Source organism: Lampetra planeri, chromosome 28 (genome assembly GCF_965212315.1).
Source record: "Lampetra planeri chromosome 28, kcLamPlan1.2.h2, whole genome shotgun sequence".
Classification (NCBI taxonomy): domain Eukaryota; kingdom Metazoa; phylum Chordata; class Hyperoartia; order Petromyzontiformes; family Petromyzontidae; genus Lampetra; species Lampetra planeri.
The window spans coordinates 8,778,724-8,796,970 of record NC_136134.1 but is presented as its reverse complement, the minus strand read 5'-3'; the positions used below and the strand labels follow the sequence as shown (position 1 = coordinate 8,796,970).

Below are 18,247 nucleotides of genomic sequence, written 5' to 3'. Positions count from 1 at the left end.
GAGGCAACACGGAGACTTGTGTTGCCTCCGAAACGTCGTGATTTTTATTTTATTTTTTATTAATTTTATTTTCATTTTTTACCTACGTGACTTTACCGAAAGAACTAAGACTACAAACATACATCCCGTGTCTCGGCCTCCTTGCTTCACCCTTATCCCTGTTTTATCCCCCCGGCTGCCACCTCCAACGGCTTTAGCGGCCGTTCAACATTTAGACGCTTTATTAAAATACCATACTTCACCACGCCGCTCAGTGCAGGTTCCGTAGGTGTGGAAGCATAGAAGTACAGTGCAACAGTAGACGCTTTTGCGACGCTGCCCTATGCCACCTGTCTGCGTGTGATGGTCACCCATACGAGCACTATCCAGGCTCAAGCATGCTTAGCTTCCGAGATAAGAGGTGATTGAGCAGATGACGGGGTTCAATTTATTGATCTCTATTGACTCCAGATACAGTGGTATTTTTATATTTTGATGATGATCGTATATGAGGTGCAATTGATGCTTCCGCTGCTACTACTGCGGTTGTGGCTATTGCTGATGACGATTATAGAAAGAGTCAAATCGACTGAAAATTATAATTTTTATTTCAATCAGGTAAGTGCCCACTGAGATGATAATTCTTTTTTTTTTATCAAGGGGCACCCAGTCCATGGAAAATCCGGGGTGGGTGAGATGGGATCTTCGTGAACATAAGGCAGATCTGACACACGGTCGGACCAATAACTCGGCCATGGTTTGATCATTGTTTTAACGCGATGGGCTCACACGAAATTGATTTCTCTAAGACGAAGGTACTTTGCAAACGCATTAGCTATCAACAAAGATTCGTTCATGAAGCCATCCACATATACAGACACAACTTCAATCGAGAAGATGGGTATGAACTGAGCAATCATTGGAAGGACGTTATCAACCAGATTAAGTCGTAACTTGCTGTGATGTTCCCACCCTACCACCTTCCGATGTTGTTATTTTCGGCCCTCTGATTTTACATTAACAGGTTCAATTTCCCACACTAACACAGCCACCGAGCTCGCCGTTGCTGCTCTGCGATCTCACATTAACATGCTCATCTCTCACATTAACACGCTAATCTCTCACAGTAACATCCTAATCTCTCACATTAACATGCTAATCTCTCACATTAACATGCTAATCTCTCACATTAACACGCTAATCTCTCACATTAACACGCTAATCTCTCACATTAACTTGCTAATCTCTCACATTAACATGCTAATTTCTCACATTAACATGCTAATATCTCACATTAACATGCTAATATCTCACATTAACACGCTAATCTCTCACATTAACATGCTAATCTCTCACATTAACACGCTAATCTCTCACATTAACATGCTAATCTCTTACATTAACACGCTAATCTCTTACATTAACATGCTAATCTCTCACATTAACACGCTAATCTCTCACATTAACATCACTAGCCCCGCCAACTTCGCTTATGACCCTTGGGCTACACCCATTTAACCTTTAAAAGAGTCTGCATCAGCAGCTTTCCTCCTGATGACGATTGCTTGTGTTGCGATCGAAACGTCGTAGTTTTTTGTTATTTTTGTTATTTTCGTTGAACCTATCTACGTGACTTTACCGAAAGACCCAAAGAATACTATACACTACACTACTATACACTACTACACTATACACACCACTTTAAACTACACTACTACACTATACACTACACTACTACACCCAGCACTATACACTACACTACTACACTATACACTCCACTACTAAACACAACACTATACACTACACTACTATACTCTACTACACTATACACAACACTTTAAACTACACTATACACTACATTACTACACCCAACACTATACACTTACACTATTATACACTATACACTGCACTAATACACACTACACTATACACTACACTACTATACACTACACTACTATACACTCCAACACTACGATGAATTATACACTACTATACATTATACACTACACTATACACAGACTTTAGCTCTTCCTGGGAACTCCCCAGGCGTTCCCAGGCCAGCCAAGCGACGTCCCACCACCACCGTGGTGCTGTGGTGACAGCGAGGGTCTTCGCCCAGAACGCGCACATCGGTGGAGCGTGAACTCAAATAAACGTAGAGTGCTTTACTTGTATCGCGTTCTGTCACTATAATTTGTCATACATCAACCACCACCACCGCCTGCGCCACGAAGATTTTGACGTTGCAGCCAAATACAAAATATATTCTACTCTATGAGACCTCCTTTACCAGTGGCAAAATACAGTAGGTTTTTACCCTTTAAACTGGTACAAAACTGACACCTTTATACAAGGCATCATGTTTGCAATAACCACAACACAAGCAGTCAAAATGCAAACAAAAAGAAAAGAAAAAACTCTGATAATGATATGCACTGTCCTTGAAGTTGATTGGTCCACACCCGAGTCAGCTTTCCTTAGAGCCTAGTCTCCATTGGTGTTTGACTGCTTGTGTTGTGGTTATTGCAAACATGATGCCTTGTATAAAGGTGTCAGTTTTTGTACCAGTTGAAAGGGTAAAAACCTACTACTACAAAATATATTCTTATTAAACTAAAAGATCCCCCCCCCCCCTCTTTTTATCGGCCTTTATTATGGACCGACTTTTGTGGCAAGGGCAGTTAGCGAGCACCTGTTAAAGTTGGCACGGTGCACGAGTGGGTGGTGTGGTCACCACCACTCCCGGCCGCCTTTGTCTCCCCAGTGCTGGTATTCACGCACCGCACCAGGTACTCATTCAGGCTGAGTCGACCTAGGGGGTGGGGGGTGGCTTAGGAACTGATTTAGATATTACTCTTAGCCGGCGAATGCTTTAGCCGCGGCCAAAAATCGAACTCGGGCCGTCCGGATTATGAGCGCAGTGTGCTAACCACGGCACCACCGCTCTTCACAAAGACAAAGGTCCCACATTTAGCCTAAACAGACTGTAGGGGCAAGTGCTGTTAGCGAGCACCTATGAAGGTCGGCACGGCATACGAGGGGGTGGGTGGCCAACACCAGGCCCGGCCGCCTTTGTCTCCCCAGTGGCAATGTTTACACATCGCACCAGGTACTCATTTGAGGCTGAGTCGACCTAGGGGAGGCCCGGGATCGGTTCAGATAATCGTCACTGTTGGTGTTGGTCGTGAGCGGGAATCGAACCCGGGTGGCCAGGTTCATAGCGCAGCGTAGCGCTAACCACGGTACCACCGCTCCCCATACACACACAAACATCATCATCGTCAGTCATGGTCCACTGCTGGATGAAGGCTTCCCTTAGCCTCCGCCCGTCACTCAACGATCCTGCGATGAAACGAATCCACCTGCATCGCTCCGGCACGGGCTCCGTCTCCCCCGCTGTGCCTCCTCTCGGCAACACACGCGGGAGCTGACGAACACGACGTGTCCGTGGGTCTGCGAGTGGAGAATGTGAGAGGGAGTGAGAGCGGTTTGGGGGGCAAGCGGTGGCTGAGATTGTGCAATCATCAACATCGCTCGCTCGCTGCTGCTGCTTGGCAACGAGTGAACACACGAGGGTGGCCAAACAGACGCTACACAGCACCAGGGAATACGTGATACGTGCAGCAACTACACAACATCAGTGAGTACGTGATACATGCAGCAAATACAACGAACCAGAGGGTACGTGATAAGTGCAGTCACTACACAGCACCAGGGAGTACATGATAAGTGCAACCACTACACATCAACGGGGGGTACGTGATACGCATTAAATGTACACACGCCCGTACAGACACATCATCCATAATAATAAGTGGGGTCATTCTGGAAAGAAATAATGAACTAAATGATTATGGTGGTCACAAAACATCTGGACCGCCCTGTAATTTTTTTTTGTTTTACATCCCATCAGCAGCGTCGAATCAGGATAAGACAATTTAATTCTGGACCGGTCTCGCCACACAAGCGGCTCAAGGCCGGTGAGCTGCTCGATTTGAAGAGGCAAGGACCCCCCCACCTCTTCCTTGACGATATGGGTCACAGTTGGGGCTAATGTAATTATTATTATGGGTTGTGTAAGAAATACTTAATTTTGTTCATGTGGGGAGATATGATATCCGTATAAAGGAAACGTTTGAGTTTAACACTGTAGGCTTTCGTGACCAATGTCATTCATTTTTCGATTTAAAGCTTTCGTGACTGCAGGGATTCATCTTCTTTGTTCTTTCGGTAAAGTCACGTAGAAGGGAACTAATAAAATAATAAAAATAAACATGATAAAATACAATTCTCACGACATTTCGGCCACAACGCAAGCAGCCGTCCTCAGGTGAAGAACAGGTCTGTCAGAAAGACAGCATCTGAATGAACACCCCCAGGCTTGGCAGCGTATATTTAAGCTGGGTTAGAGGGGGAAGAGCGCCTTGACAAAATAATTATTATTTCCCTTCTACGTGACTTCACCGAAAGAACCAAGAAGATGAATCCCTGCAGTCAAGAAAGCTTTAAATCGAAATTTAATGTCCGAGTGTTCACGCGTGGTGTCACACAGGGTTGATAATTATTTTTTTATCCTTCTATCTGGCAACAAAACTGACACCTTTTTTTTAAATGAGTCATGTTTGCATAGACCACAATACCTGCAGTCGTAATGCAAACAAAAAACATAACTCTGATAATGTATACACTGTCCCTGAAGTTGAGTTATGTTTTTTGTTTGCATTATGACTGCAGGTATTGTGATCTATGCAAACATGACTCCTTGTAAAAAAAGGTGTCAGTTTTGCTGCCAGAAGGGTAAAAAAACTATTATCATATTTTTTACTGGCAAATGAGGTTCCAATGGTGTAAATGCTTACCCCGAGCTCTCATACTCTGATGGTGCTTTGTCTTTGAATTGTGCGCCTTTTGGCGTCATCTGGTCCAACCCATGTGAGACTAGGCTCTAAGGAAAGCTGTCTCGGGTGTGGACCAATCAACTTCAAGGACAATGCATACATTATCAGAGTTATGTTTTTGTTTGCATTATGACTGCAGGTATTGTGCTCTATGCAAACATGACTCCTTGTAAAAAAGGTGTCAGTTTTGTTGCCAGATAGAAGGGTAAAAAACAATGATCATATTTTATACTGGCAAATGAGGTTCCAATGGTGTAAATGCTCACACAGGGTTGCCATGTACGAAGCAGGGCTGTGCGAGACCCTGTGTCGCGTCTGCGAAGAATCTGGACTCAGCCCAAACCCCAGAGTTCGGGACTCCCTCCGTTGCCTGGACCGGGACCAGATCACGTGACACACTCTTTCTTATTCTTCTGCATCGCCATCGACGGAATAATCATCAACACTGTCTTTTTTTACGATCGTAGATCGTTAAACACATCATCAATGAGTTTTGAATCGGTATTTTTTTCACCATCAGATCGTCAACCGTAGACCATTCCTGTGTCGCACATTGTTAATCATCATCATCATCATTATCAAATAGTGTGTCGTCAATCGTCCATCAAGTTATTTTTGTGAATTAAATGTTCATTGGTTGGAACCACCACATCCAAAAATTAATCGCTCATTTATCATCCACATCATAATAGCCGCCATCATCTTTTCCATCTCCACGACATCATCACCGTAACCCCCGATCATTGTTACTTCCATTATAATCATAGTTACCATAATTATATCCACATCATCATCATCATCGATACTATAAGCACTATCATCATGACCACCACCATCATCAGCATTATCATAACCACCCATACCACCACCGAATTTACTTAATCTTTTTCATAACCATTATCATAACTGTTACCACCACCCTCACCACCAACACCACTTCACCATCACTACAATCATCATTATCGTAATCACTTAAATGTATTCCATCATCATCATGTGGGTTGCCACCTCTTCCACAGACTAAACGCAGACATATTTCTCAGTCGGTCTAGGTCAAACATAACCTTGCAGAATATAGTTTTTTAGGTTAGATCGCATAAATATGAATGTGTCGCTAACCCCACCACCACCCGACACAGCCAATTAGCAAGGTTTGTCACGTAAACGGAACATGCCAATTCGTGACTAGTACAGCACACCGGTGTGTTGAGAAGAGAATCCACAACATTTACAATGTGAGTACGACGTTTCGCCAGTAATTTACAACTAGCATCATCAGGCAAACAGCCAGATAAACGTGCAAGTTGCACTGCAACAAAGTTCAACACAATAGCAGCACCAGATCCAGGTACAAATAAAATACTGTCACCCCAACATAGATGCCAATTCCCCGACTGGGTGGCAACCCTCATCGTCATCATAATTTCCATGATCATAACCAATATCGTGATCTTTACCAACATAACCATGACTCCATAATAGAGGTTTTCCGGTTAGATCACAAGATCTAACCCAAACACCTCTATTATGTAAATTGGTCGTATTTCTATTTAAAGCTTTCGTGACTGCAGGGATTCATCTTCTTGGTTCTTTCGGTAAAGTCACGTAGAAGGGAAATAATAAAATAATAAAAATAAAACATTATAAAATATGTTTTATTTTTATTATAATGTGTTATTTTTATTATTTTATTATTTCCCTTCTACGTGACTTTTCCGAAAGAACCAAGAAAATAAATTGGTCGTGTTAAAATAACCACGGCTACCACCGCCGCCACCGCCACCATCATCCTAACAACCAACCACCGCGATCATCGCCATCATTACGAAACTCTCCCTCGACTCGAAAACCCGCTCCGTGCCCTCCCCGTAGGGGAAGGAGCTCGCCCTCGGGGCTGCTGGATCTCAGCGGCGGTTTCCGCCCGGACGGGCTGGAGGTGTCTGTGCCGACGCGCGTCTCTGATGGGGACGTCCTCGCCTTGTGCCGCGTGCTCGCTTGCCTGCCGGGTCGCATTGACGGTCAGCGCCTGTTTGTTGCGGTTGCACCCGATTCAAGAGCCGAATGGCTCACAGGGCTATACCTAATAAATGAACTTGAACTTGAACCTCTTCGCGACGACACCGGGCACAGTGCCGGATTATCCTCGTAGCAAAAGTAGCTGCATATGTTACGGGTGCCGCACTTTCAAGGTTCAGTGATTCTGCACTTGCTCTGTTAATATAGTACTATACCACCTTCAACTTTTACGAACGACTGGGTGTTTAAGGTTAGCGATTTGTCGCATTATTTGGCTGTATAGCAATTGAAAAAATACAATAACTTTACTATGCAAGTACAAATTTTGTGTTTTAATATTTTTTATTTTATTTAGGGCCCTTTATAACAATTGTAAATGTTGTGGTTTCACGCTTCAACACACCGGTGGGCTAAAGCAGTGAACTATTTGTCTTTTGTCAACGTGACACTTTTTTTGCTGATTGGCCGTGTCGGGTGGTGGAGGGTTACGACACATTTATAAATAACGCAATCTAAACCCAAAAACGTTGGTTATGAATATGCTACAGGCCCTGCACTAGCTTAATCTGGCACTGACCGGGCAACACAATCGTCACCGCGAATTGTTCTCATTCTTGTTGTTGGCTCAAAACCCCTTTTTCTGGCAAGGACACGGGCAGTCGAGGTGTTCAAAGAAGAAATAGATACCTTCCGATTAGCACGGTTGGCTACGTGCAGTGCGAAAGAAGTTCAACATACTGGTACATACATACAGTATGTAATAACGACTTGACACATCTCTTGAGATGGCACTTTATTGAAGACGCGTTCACTTGACATCGGCGGAGACCCCCATCGCAACAGCCCTGAGTCTCCCGCGCATCTGCCCCTTATATAGCGACCGAGGCCACGCCCCCCTTCTCGATCATTCTCGCTGGCTCTGGACGCTCGCTCCACCGGCAGACTCCACCGTCCTCTTCCGTCTCCTGACCACGCTCCCTTCTCGATCCTTCCCGTAGCCACCGGTCCCTTCGCACTCACAACTGACACCCCTGTCATTACCTCCCGTTAATTCTAGATTACCTCCCGTGGCCACTAGTCCATTCGCACTGCAGGCTGACTCCCCTTTCATTACCTCCCGTGGCCACTAGTCCACCGAGGCGGGCACGAGGAGTGGCGCCCAAAGGTCAATGGCCCAACTGGAAGACCTCGAGCCAGACGGTGCATTATCATTCATCAAAGTTTGTGGCGTGTGCGCGACGATGGTGATGACGACGACGTAGGCTTGAACTTGCGCTGTGATCTCATCGCGGACGATGGAGCCGAGGCGATAGCATCGCTCCTGCAGGTACCGCTGCCTCGTCTCTCCATACCGTCGGTAAATTCTTCCCTTCTCCCTGTCCGCTCGCCGACAACACCGGGCAGAGGCACCGGGGGGGCTGAAACACGGCAAGCTGGCACAGTGGGGTGCACAGGTGTCTCTTGCTCGTCATCTCAGCCAGTTAAAGCTTTGGTGCCTGGGTCTGTCCATGGCTCACATCGGCATCAAGTAGTGTTTGAACCTGTCCTGGGCCCTCCACTAGTTTGAGTGAATAACAAAACTATAACAACAGTGGGGAGACAAAGGCTGCCAGGTGTGGTGCCGGCCACGCCACTCCTTCGAGTGCTGTGCCATCCTGAATAGGTGCTCGCTCAGAGCACCTGCCCCAACGGTTTGTACGGCCACATAAGGGATCTGCGTATGTATACTCTTAGTTTTTTCGGTAAAGTCACGTAGGTAAAAAAAATAAAATTTATAAAAATAAAATAATAATTATTAATTTTAATTTCATTTTTTATCTACGTGACTTCACCGAAAAAACTAAGAGTATGAATCCTTGCAGTCACAAAAGCTTCAAATCTAGAATCTTCGTATGTGTGTGTGGGCTCAGGAGGGATCATGTTGGCTCACATCGCTGGATCTGTCTCTCAATGACATCGGACCACGTGGGGCCAAAGCCCTTGGACAAGTTCTGCAGGTGAGTTCACAGCTCCATCGAGAGTGTCACGTGTCTGCCTGACTGAGTTGACACCTGCCTATCTGTCTGAACATACTTCCGTGCGTTTTTAATGTACAACTGTGTGATCATATACCTGATTGAACACGCACCTGCCTGGAATATACATCTGTATGTCTTTATATATGAACATACACCGTGACGTTTGCCTATTTACTGACTGAACATGCAGCTATGTGTCTGTACACCTGTCCGATTGAACTTATAGCTGTCTCGCTACCAGCCTGTACACGTGCACACGCACCCGTCTGTTTAAACACCTGTTTGTCAATGTATCTCTACACCTGTAGTCCTGTACGTCTGAATATACTGTTGGTTAATGTATCCAAATATACAACTGCTTTGTCCAATTACCCTCTGCCTGGTTGCCACACAAGACAAGACAGATATCCCCCGTATAGCCTTAACAGACTGTTGGGGCAAGTGCTGTTAGCGAACACCTATGAAGGCCGGATCGGCACACGAAGGGATGGGTGGCCAGCACCACGCCCGCCCGACCGCCTTTGTCTCCCCAGTGGCGATGTTTACATCCCGCACCAAGTACTAATTTGAGGCTGAGTTGACCTAGAGGAGGCCCAGGATCGGTTCCCATAATCGTTACCGGCGTTGGCCGTCAGTAGGCAGTCATTCAGACGCTGTCTTTCCGACAGACCTGTTCTTCACCTGAGGACGGCTGCTTGCGTTGTGGCCGAAACGTCGTGAGAATTGTATTTTATAATGTTTTATTTTTATTTTTTATTTCCCTTCTACGTGACTTTACCGAAATAACCAAGAAGAAGAATCCCTGCATGTCACGAAAGCTTTAAATCGAAATTTAGGCAATCAAACTCGGGTCGCCGTGGTCGTAGCGCAGCGCGCTAACCACTGCGCCACCGCTCCCTCCCTCTCTTTCTCACACACGCACACAGACGAACCGTTCACTCAGGAGCCTGAACCTCGCTGGGAACAAGGTGGGGGAGGAGGGCGGCGTGAGCCTGGCCACTGCCCTGCAGACCAACGTGAGCCTGCGGTCACTGGACCTGCATCACTGCGACCTGGTACGGATTTGGCGACGCCGCACGGCCGATATTTTGTGGTTCACCGCATTTGTTTTCGGCGCGTGTTCATTCTGCCCACGTGGATGGTCGCGTTTTGTGTCGTCAGCACCCCCCCTCCACCACCCGACTTACCCACGCGCGTGAACGATTGTCGATGAGCTGCTGAAGGACAATCCTCGCAGCCGCATCGAGTAACGACGGCCCATACCCGTCAACCCCTTATCAGTTGCAGTGCCGGATTATCCCAGGAGCACAAGTAGCTGCACATGCTACGGGCCCCGCGCTTTCAAGGGCCCCGCGCTAAATGCTTTCAAGCTATCAATTCCGGTTGAGTGATTCTGCACTTGCTCTATTACTATAGTACTATACTGCCTTCAACTTTTACGAATGACTGGGTGTTTAAGGTTAGCGATTTGTCGTATTATCTGGCTGTATAGCAAATGAAAAAATACAATGACTTTACTGTGCAAGTAAACATTTTTGTGTTTTAATATTTATGTGTGTTTTTAAAAATGTAGGGCCCCTTTATAATATATGCGACAGGCCCCGCAGTAGCTTAATCCGGCACTGATCAGTTGTCTACCTTATTGCAGACCGTATTGGTCACCACGTGCCCCTCATAAATCTCAACGTTCATCCGACAAAGTCCCATCACAAGGGGAGAAACACAGACAGACAAAATATATTATTTTGCCCGTATTGAAACAGCTGTACGCCGGATGGACCTGAAAACTCAATTGTCCTGTACAAGAATATGGGGTAAACCGTGTAGGTTGCAGCCTATGACAATCCCACGTTTCGCTTGGAACTACGTCAGGCACCGGCAGGAAAATCCAGGGAAGCCAGAATAAACCGAAGGTCAGTGGGTCTTACCTGGTCAAATTAAACAAATAACAGTTTACCATGGTGAATTGAATCATGTCATGTACCAGAGCATACTAGCGCCATCTATTGGCCCAAATAAAAAAAATATTAAGTAAGAATTCAAGCGGATTTTTATTTGACATCAGCCGTAACGAGAATTGTGTGCTTATCAAGTTCTGAGTTGTTCTGAGATCAAAAACAAATCTTCTGCGATACAACCACGGATCACGATCCACGTATTGGCCACCACTAACCCGAACCTCTGTGATACTCTAAAGGGGGCATCTTTGTCTTTGTTGACCTGCTGCTCAGGGTACGGACAGCATCATCGCCTTCTCAACGGCACTCAGCTATAACAGCAGCGTGGAGGAGCTCGATTTAAGCCGGCCGCTACTTTTCAGCTTGCAGGTGAGGGTTTGTACCCCGGTTCTGACCCCGAGCCAACGATTTTTGACCCCACCCCCTCTCGTCACACGGCGTCAGAAAAAGTTTGACCCCCCCTCAAATATGATGTCACAAAGCTCTGCCCCCCCACCGCAAAACCATAAACATGCTTCAAATCGCTTTCAACTATTGTCATTGTAGTGCGTATTTAATGTGGCGCTGCACTCTGATGTTGTAGGAGAAAACATTTATTAAAACGTCTATTTAATTAAGTAGAACGTGTTGTCTATATTTATTTAAAGTTGCGCATTTTGATGTGACGTCACATTTCTCATACCCCCCCTCCCCCTCGTCACACATCGTCACAAATGTCTGACCCCCCCCCCTCCCCCCAGGTGCGTGACGTCATTTATGAACGGCCCCTAATATCATACACGAGTTGCAAAGTGTTCAGTGTTAGTAAAAATGTTTGTGGGTTGCTGTGTACAGCAGAGATTGATTTCTCACCGAATACTTTCTGGGTCACGGGCAGACAGAGGAGGTGGTATTTGACGAGAAGCCATCACCACAGCCAGAGGCATATTGAAGAAATAAATATTTCCCGGGTCACTGACCCAGACATATCCGGCTGATATGAAGCTCTGGAGGGGATGGGAGGAAGGTGGTTGATGCTCACAATGGCTGTGGAGTCAAAGCACATTGAACCCAAAACTGCTGAACGCCTAAGCTCTAATTCCAGTGCTCCCAGCTGAGATTTAATCGGATTATCATCTGTGTCGTGTCAGTGGCATCTGCCCGGTCTCTGATAACTACACCCACCACGGAAGTCGTTGTGGGTTGGTGAAAGGGGGGGGGGGGGGCAGCTGTGGGAGCATAGATATACAGTACAACAACGGATATCACCGCACTGCTGTGTAGTGCCCACCACGTGACAATATAGTGCAGTTGGGATGTGTGAATGACATTCACAGTGTTACAAATTATTATTGCCATTATTATTTGTGCGTGTGCACCATCTAATTTGATAAACGAGCGAGGTCTTGCAATACGAGTAGTACGTGTACACGCTTTGTCTGCCGAACGTCACGTGATCACAACTGATTTCCGAGTGCTTTGATATACGAGTGCTTTGAATTACAAACACGTTTTCGGAACGAATCATGCTCGCAATCCAAAGCTTCCCTGTATTCACTTATTATTTCAGAAGCCACGTGGGCCACACGTGACATCCCAACAAAGTGGCCCATCATTTGGACATTTTCAGCATCAAAACAATCGAAACGAATCTCAATGCATGGTTCACGCGTGCGTTGCGTTGCGTGCGCGTGAACACAGGAGGAGACGACGGTGCACGTGGCACGGATGCTGCGCACGAACCGCGCTCTGCGCTCGCTACGTCTCGCCAAGCACGGCGTGCGGGACTTCGGCGCTCGACAGCTGAGCGAGGCGCTCGCAAACAACAGCTCGCTCACACACCTCGACCTGAGCTGGTAAGGGGGGACCGCGCATAAATGACGTGACGCACCTAGGGGGGGTGGGGGGGGGGGAGTCAGACATTTGTGACGATGTGTGACGAGGGGGGGGGGGGAGAAATGTGAGTCACATCAGAATGCGCAACTTTAAATAAATATAGACAACACGCTCTACTTAACTAAATACAACATCAGAGTGCAGCGCCACATTAAATACGCACTACAATGACAATAGCTTAAAGCGATATGAAGCTTGTTTTATATTTTTTTTGGGGGGGGGGGGGAGCTTTGGGGGTCTGATTTTTTGTGACGCCGTGTGACGACGGGGGGGGGGGTAAAAAAATCGTCCAAAATCGCGTGACGTCATTTATGGACGGCCCCTAAGGTAGCACTGGTGAAGAAGCGCTTGGCTTACAGGAGACAGGCAGACACCCAGCAAAGCCTCACCGAGGCCCGTGACTCTCTGTTCAAAAGGCTTCTGCCGAGTTTTCACGGGAGAGGCACGATAATTGGCTGTGTACATTCAAATTGAGCAATTTGCGGATAATTTTTGGATTTGGAAAAATTGTGACTCCGACGCTGGCACACGATGAGATGCTCTTGCTTATGAATCTTTAACATCCACTACGAAGCAGACGGTATTATTAGGGTTATTACACCCACAGTAATAATTAGGGCGGCCGCAGGATTCTAACCATGAACCTTTGCGATAAATGGTGGATGTCTGACCACGAGGCCACGTCACAGCCCCACCAGGGCTTAATTTCCCACTGACACCCGATTATAAAATGTGTAAATAATGAGAAATCCCATAATCAGAAAAAAGACAAATATATCCATAAGAGGTTTTTTTTCTTGTCCGATCGCGTTAATGTGTCGTTAAACCCGCCACCACCCGACACATCCAATTAATAAGGTTTGTCGCGAAAGCAAAACGTGCCAATTAGCAGAGGTGGGACAAAGTCATTGTTATGCAAGTCCAAGTCGAGTCGCAAGTCATCAAATTCATGACTCGAGTCTGACTCGAGTCCAAGTCACATGACTCGAGTCCACATCTCATAGGTGAGACAAAGTCATTGTTATGCAAGTCCAAGTCGAGTCGCAAGTCATCAAATTCATGACTCGAGTCTGACTCGAGTCCAAGTCACATGACTCGAGTCCACACCTCTGCCAATTAGTTACTAACATCAGCCCACCAGTAATAGGTTTTTACCCTTTCAACTGGTACAAAAACTGACACCTTTATACAAGGCATCATCTTTGCAATAACCACAACACAAGCAGTCAAAATGCAAACAAAAAGAAACAACTCTGATGATGATAATGATATGCACTGTTCTTGAAGTTGATTGGTCCACGCCCGAGACAGATTTTCTTAGAGCCGAGACGCCTTTTGGCGTCATCTGGTCCAACACCAATGGAGACTAGGCTCTAAGAAAAGCTGTCTCGGGTGTGGACCAATCAACTTCAAGGACAGTGCATATTATTATCATCATCAGAGTTGTTTCTTTTTGTTTGCATTTTGACTGCTTGTTTTGTGGTTATTGCAAACATGATGTCTTGTATAAAGGTGTCAGTTTTTGTACCAGTTGAAAGGGTAAAAACCTATTACTATATTTTACCACTGGTAAAGGAGGTCTCATAGTGTATCAGCCCACCAATCTATATTCATCCTAAATCCACCATCTCCTAACCGCCCTTCTCTCCCTTTCCCCCGCCCGTATTTTTGTTTTCACCTCCTCCCCCCCTCCCCACCCGACCCCCAACGCGAACCCCGCGGATCTCCGTGAACGGCGCCCGCGCGCAGCAACTTGATGGCGCGCGACGGAGCGGCGAGCCTCGCGCTCCTGCTGGAGCAAGGCTCCTCCGCCCTCCGCTTCCTCGACCTGGGGTTCAACCGTATCGGGGACGCAGGGGTCACGGCGCTCGCCAGGGCCGTCGGCAGCTCCGGTCGCTGTCCCCTGCACACGTGCGTGGCGGGCCGAGCTGGCTAGGGATTATACGACGATCAATATAACGAGGGAGGAAAAATCATGCGGCATTCTGTCACGCTGTCCAACGCGTGAGCGTCCACAAATGTTTGGACCTCTGAAGTATTTAATTCGCGATAATACCGCTAACCTTCCAAACTGCGTAACAAGATGACGACATCGTGGCGTGTGGCATCACCTCCCTGGCTGAAGAGGCTTATCCATTTTGCGGTGTTTCTGTTATCGCCCAGTTTGGGGCAATGCTTCATCAATTTGTCCGATTCTCTACAGGGTACGTCCCTAATGGCAACACAACTATTAAACTAAAATTTAATTTATGTTGGACCACCTTTACGAGAGTTATTGTGACCAAATGTTACAGACACTCAGACAGGCCCATCGCCTGGCTGCTTCTCTGCATGTTTGTGGTTCCTTTGTGATTTGTAAATGCACATTACATGAACGACACGATATACAAATAAGCATTGTTACTATTATTCTTCTTTCAGGCCCCGTAAAGGGGTCCCTGAGAATTTCAGAAGTCCCATAATTCTGTGATATCATATATTTCGAATGGCTGTTGTACAAAAACAATTACAATTTGAATGTATAAAGAGGCTAAACGTGACTGCATTCCAATATATTGTGCAAATATGGGAGAAGAATGCGCATCCAGAGGTTTTGACATAGTGGTTTTGAGGTAGATTCAAGATTAATCTGTAGTGCCATCTCCTGACCACCACGGAACCCAAATCTACAACACCTGGTTATCCCCAGGAAAGCCTTCCCATCCAAGTCCGAAGCAGGCCCATCCGTGCTCGGCTTCCGAGATCCGACGACACCGGGTGCTTTAAGGGTCACTCGGCCTGGTGGCGGCTCCAAAATTGACGGTGGAGTCATTTGATGACCCCAGCTTGTTCCCTGAAAAATCGTATTTTCTCGAAATTTCCCTTGCTCGTCTATAGTTTTGTTCTGGAGAGGCAAAAAAGCTAATTATAGACACCCCCCCACCCTTCCTTAGAAATTTCGGTCACATGACATGCGTGCACTTTCTAAAACTGTGTGGATGAACCTCAGACCGAGATCCGTGTCTCGTGCGCCTTGCAGACTGGTGCTGGTGAGTAACGGCGCCACGGGAGAGGGCCTCAGGGAGCTCGCCGTGGCCATGACCACCAACCGCACCCTGCGCTCCGTGCACATCTGGGGAAATAAGCTTGACAGGGTGGCGTGCCAGGTGCGTCAAAGTCGACGAAATGTTCCGGCACGGCCGAGATTGTCCCAGGTTCACCGAGTCAACGGCTGTCCCACCGTGTCCCGAAGAATTAGTGACAGGTCACCGTTTTTTTTCGCAGTCAGAATACAGCATACTATTTGAACCCCGAGGTACAAATATAATAGCACTGTGAGAGCAATGCGACTCCCACCATGGGAAAATGACCCTCCCTCCCCGGGGCCAGAATGCTATATATTAATTGGACCTCAGGGTAAAAATACTAGCGTTTAGATGAAGGGTTCGGGTTATGGTTAGGATTAGGGTTAGTCGTTCATAGAATATAGTATTTAAGATACCACGGCCATAATTCTACAACGGTCAAATAGTATCTCACGCTCGTTTAAGAGTTCCTGCTTTTGACTCACACGGCCCAAAGAGTGGGGCTATCTGAGCAGTGAGCAGGGTTGGCAGAGAAATGTGCAGGGCCTATGTGCAGTGGGTGAGTCCAACGTGTGGGCCAGTGATTGGGCACGACATCCGTTAAACTGCAATTGTTGCACCGTGCGAGCCACGGCGACTCTTCCCCACCACGTGCAGGTCTTTGCAGAGCTCCTGAAGAGCGGGCGGCTGAAGGAGAGGCATGCGGACGTGAGCGCGTACGAGGTGGATGGCCGCCCGTACCTGGCTCAGCTCCAGGTGAAGTCGCCCCTGCTGCGGCTCGAGGTTGCGACTTCTTCTCCGACGTCGCCCCCATCGTCGCCCCCATGGTCGCCGTCAGCGTCGCCGCCGCCGTCGCCAGTGGCGTCTTCGCTCGACGGGTGGTGACGCCGTGATGGTGGAGGCTGTTCAAGTTCAAACTAAACGATGTTTTGTTGCGCTACGTGAGCCCCAAAGAGCCATATAGGTATTTTTAACAAGTGACCTGGCCACAAATGTTGTCCTTCCACCGCACCTACGATTAACACGGTTGGCTACGTACGGTGCGAAAGTAGTTCAACATGTGTACAGCTCAACAAATGGCTTATCATGTGGAAATTTATACTCGGAAACACATGCTGATTTTCAATGTGGAGGGAAAAATCCACGCGACCACGGTGAGAACATGCAAACTCCAAAATATACAGGCATCGTCAGGGTGGGATCGATCCCACGACCTCCTGTACACCAGGCGGAGGTCGTTCATATCTCGCCATGGTGGAGGCTTCCAGCTGCCTCTTCACATCCAATGGCTCCTCAGTGTTTGCAGATTGGTCAATTGTTTGTTTGCCATGGAAGCTAACTTCCATCCGAGATGTTCTACTTACTTATAACGTTTCACCTCCATTGCAAAGACAGAACCACCGTCTCTCCACGTTCACCATATCCACAAGACCATCTCACCACCACCATCATTTGACTTTCACAGCCCATTCACCTCCGCATTCACTTGAGGCTCGCATCACCATCTCACCGCCATCTCACCTTCACGCACGACCATGTCAGCTCCACTCTCACGCCAACTCGCCCAGACCATCTCACGACATCAACCATCTCATCACATCAATGTTCAGAATCAGTATTGTTCCTGGAAGAATCCGATGAGCTTTCAAGCTCTTCTTCACAGATGTCCAGTAGGGGACGCAGATGTCCATTGCCAGCATCACGACCTCTCCACCGCTCACTCGGGCTCAACTCTTTTCACCATCACAATTGACCTTTAGTTTCAAACGCACTACCAAAGGCAAGGAATGAGCTTATTTCATAACTTGATTTGTGTTAATCCTCTGACATTGTGTGAGCATTCAAAACATCACGTTTACACATACACACAGCGCGTGGAACACCATATTGTCTTTTCGTCTCTTTGCAAATGTGTTTATGTTTGTTGTTGTAATGCTCTGACCAGGCCCAACTGGAACATCTGTGAGAAAGAGCTTTACAGCTCATCGGATTCTTCCAGTAGAAATAAATATTCGGACAATTAAATGGTTTATTTTGAAGTTTAATTTGGAAGGAAAAAAATACCTGGTTTTGACAATTACACGTAAAAAATATAAAACCTCAACACAAATGGCATTGTATAACTGTACATAGGATGAATGTAATCTTCATGTAAACAACGTGGATTGTGTAAACATATCATTTGATATTACGGGGGGGGGGGGGGGGTCACACACCACCTACTACAACACGGGAGTTTCCCTACGCACCCCCAAGTAGCGTTAACAGACTGTTGGGCAAGTGCTGTTAGCGAGCAACCTATGAAGGCCGGCACGGCACACGAGGGGGTGGGGTGGGCAGGACCACGCCCGGCCACCTTTGTCTCCCCGGTGGCAATGTTTTTTTTTACGCACAGCACCGTATAACTTATTTGAGGCCGAGTCGACCTAGGGGAGGCC

At 46.9% G+C, this 18,247-nt stretch overlaps 1 protein-coding gene across 4 annotated transcripts; it reads left to right on the top strand.

The window, feature by feature from the left end:
- Window positions 1-3,556: 3,556 nt before the first annotated feature.
- LRRC34 (leucine rich repeat containing 34) lies at window positions 3,557-17,834 on the top strand. 4 transcript variants are annotated; one of them, XM_078607796.1, is made up of 12 exons: window positions 3,557-3,623; window positions 3,893-3,981; window positions 5,148-5,267; window positions 6,750-6,895; window positions 8,156-8,220; window positions 8,804-8,890; window positions 9,838-9,966; window positions 11,143-11,238; window positions 12,550-12,704; window positions 14,494-14,655; window positions 15,764-15,890; window positions 16,467-17,834. In XM_078607796.1, the coding sequence occupies exons 3-12, from the start codon at window positions 5,155-5,157 to the stop codon at window positions 16,692-16,694; spliced, it is 1,308 nt and encodes a 435-aa protein (XP_078463922.1). In that variant the 5' UTR covers window positions 3,557-3,623; window positions 3,893-3,981; window positions 5,148-5,154; the 3' UTR covers window positions 16,695-17,834. The 4 variants fall into 4 exon arrangements, with proteins under 4 accessions (XP_078463922.1, XP_078463919.1, XP_078463923.1 ...); XM_078607797.1 differs by having other exon boundaries at window positions 3,573-3,660; window positions 3,896-3,981; XM_078607795.1 differs by having other exon boundaries at window positions 3,573-3,660.
- Window positions 17,835-18,247: the final 413 nt, after the last annotated feature.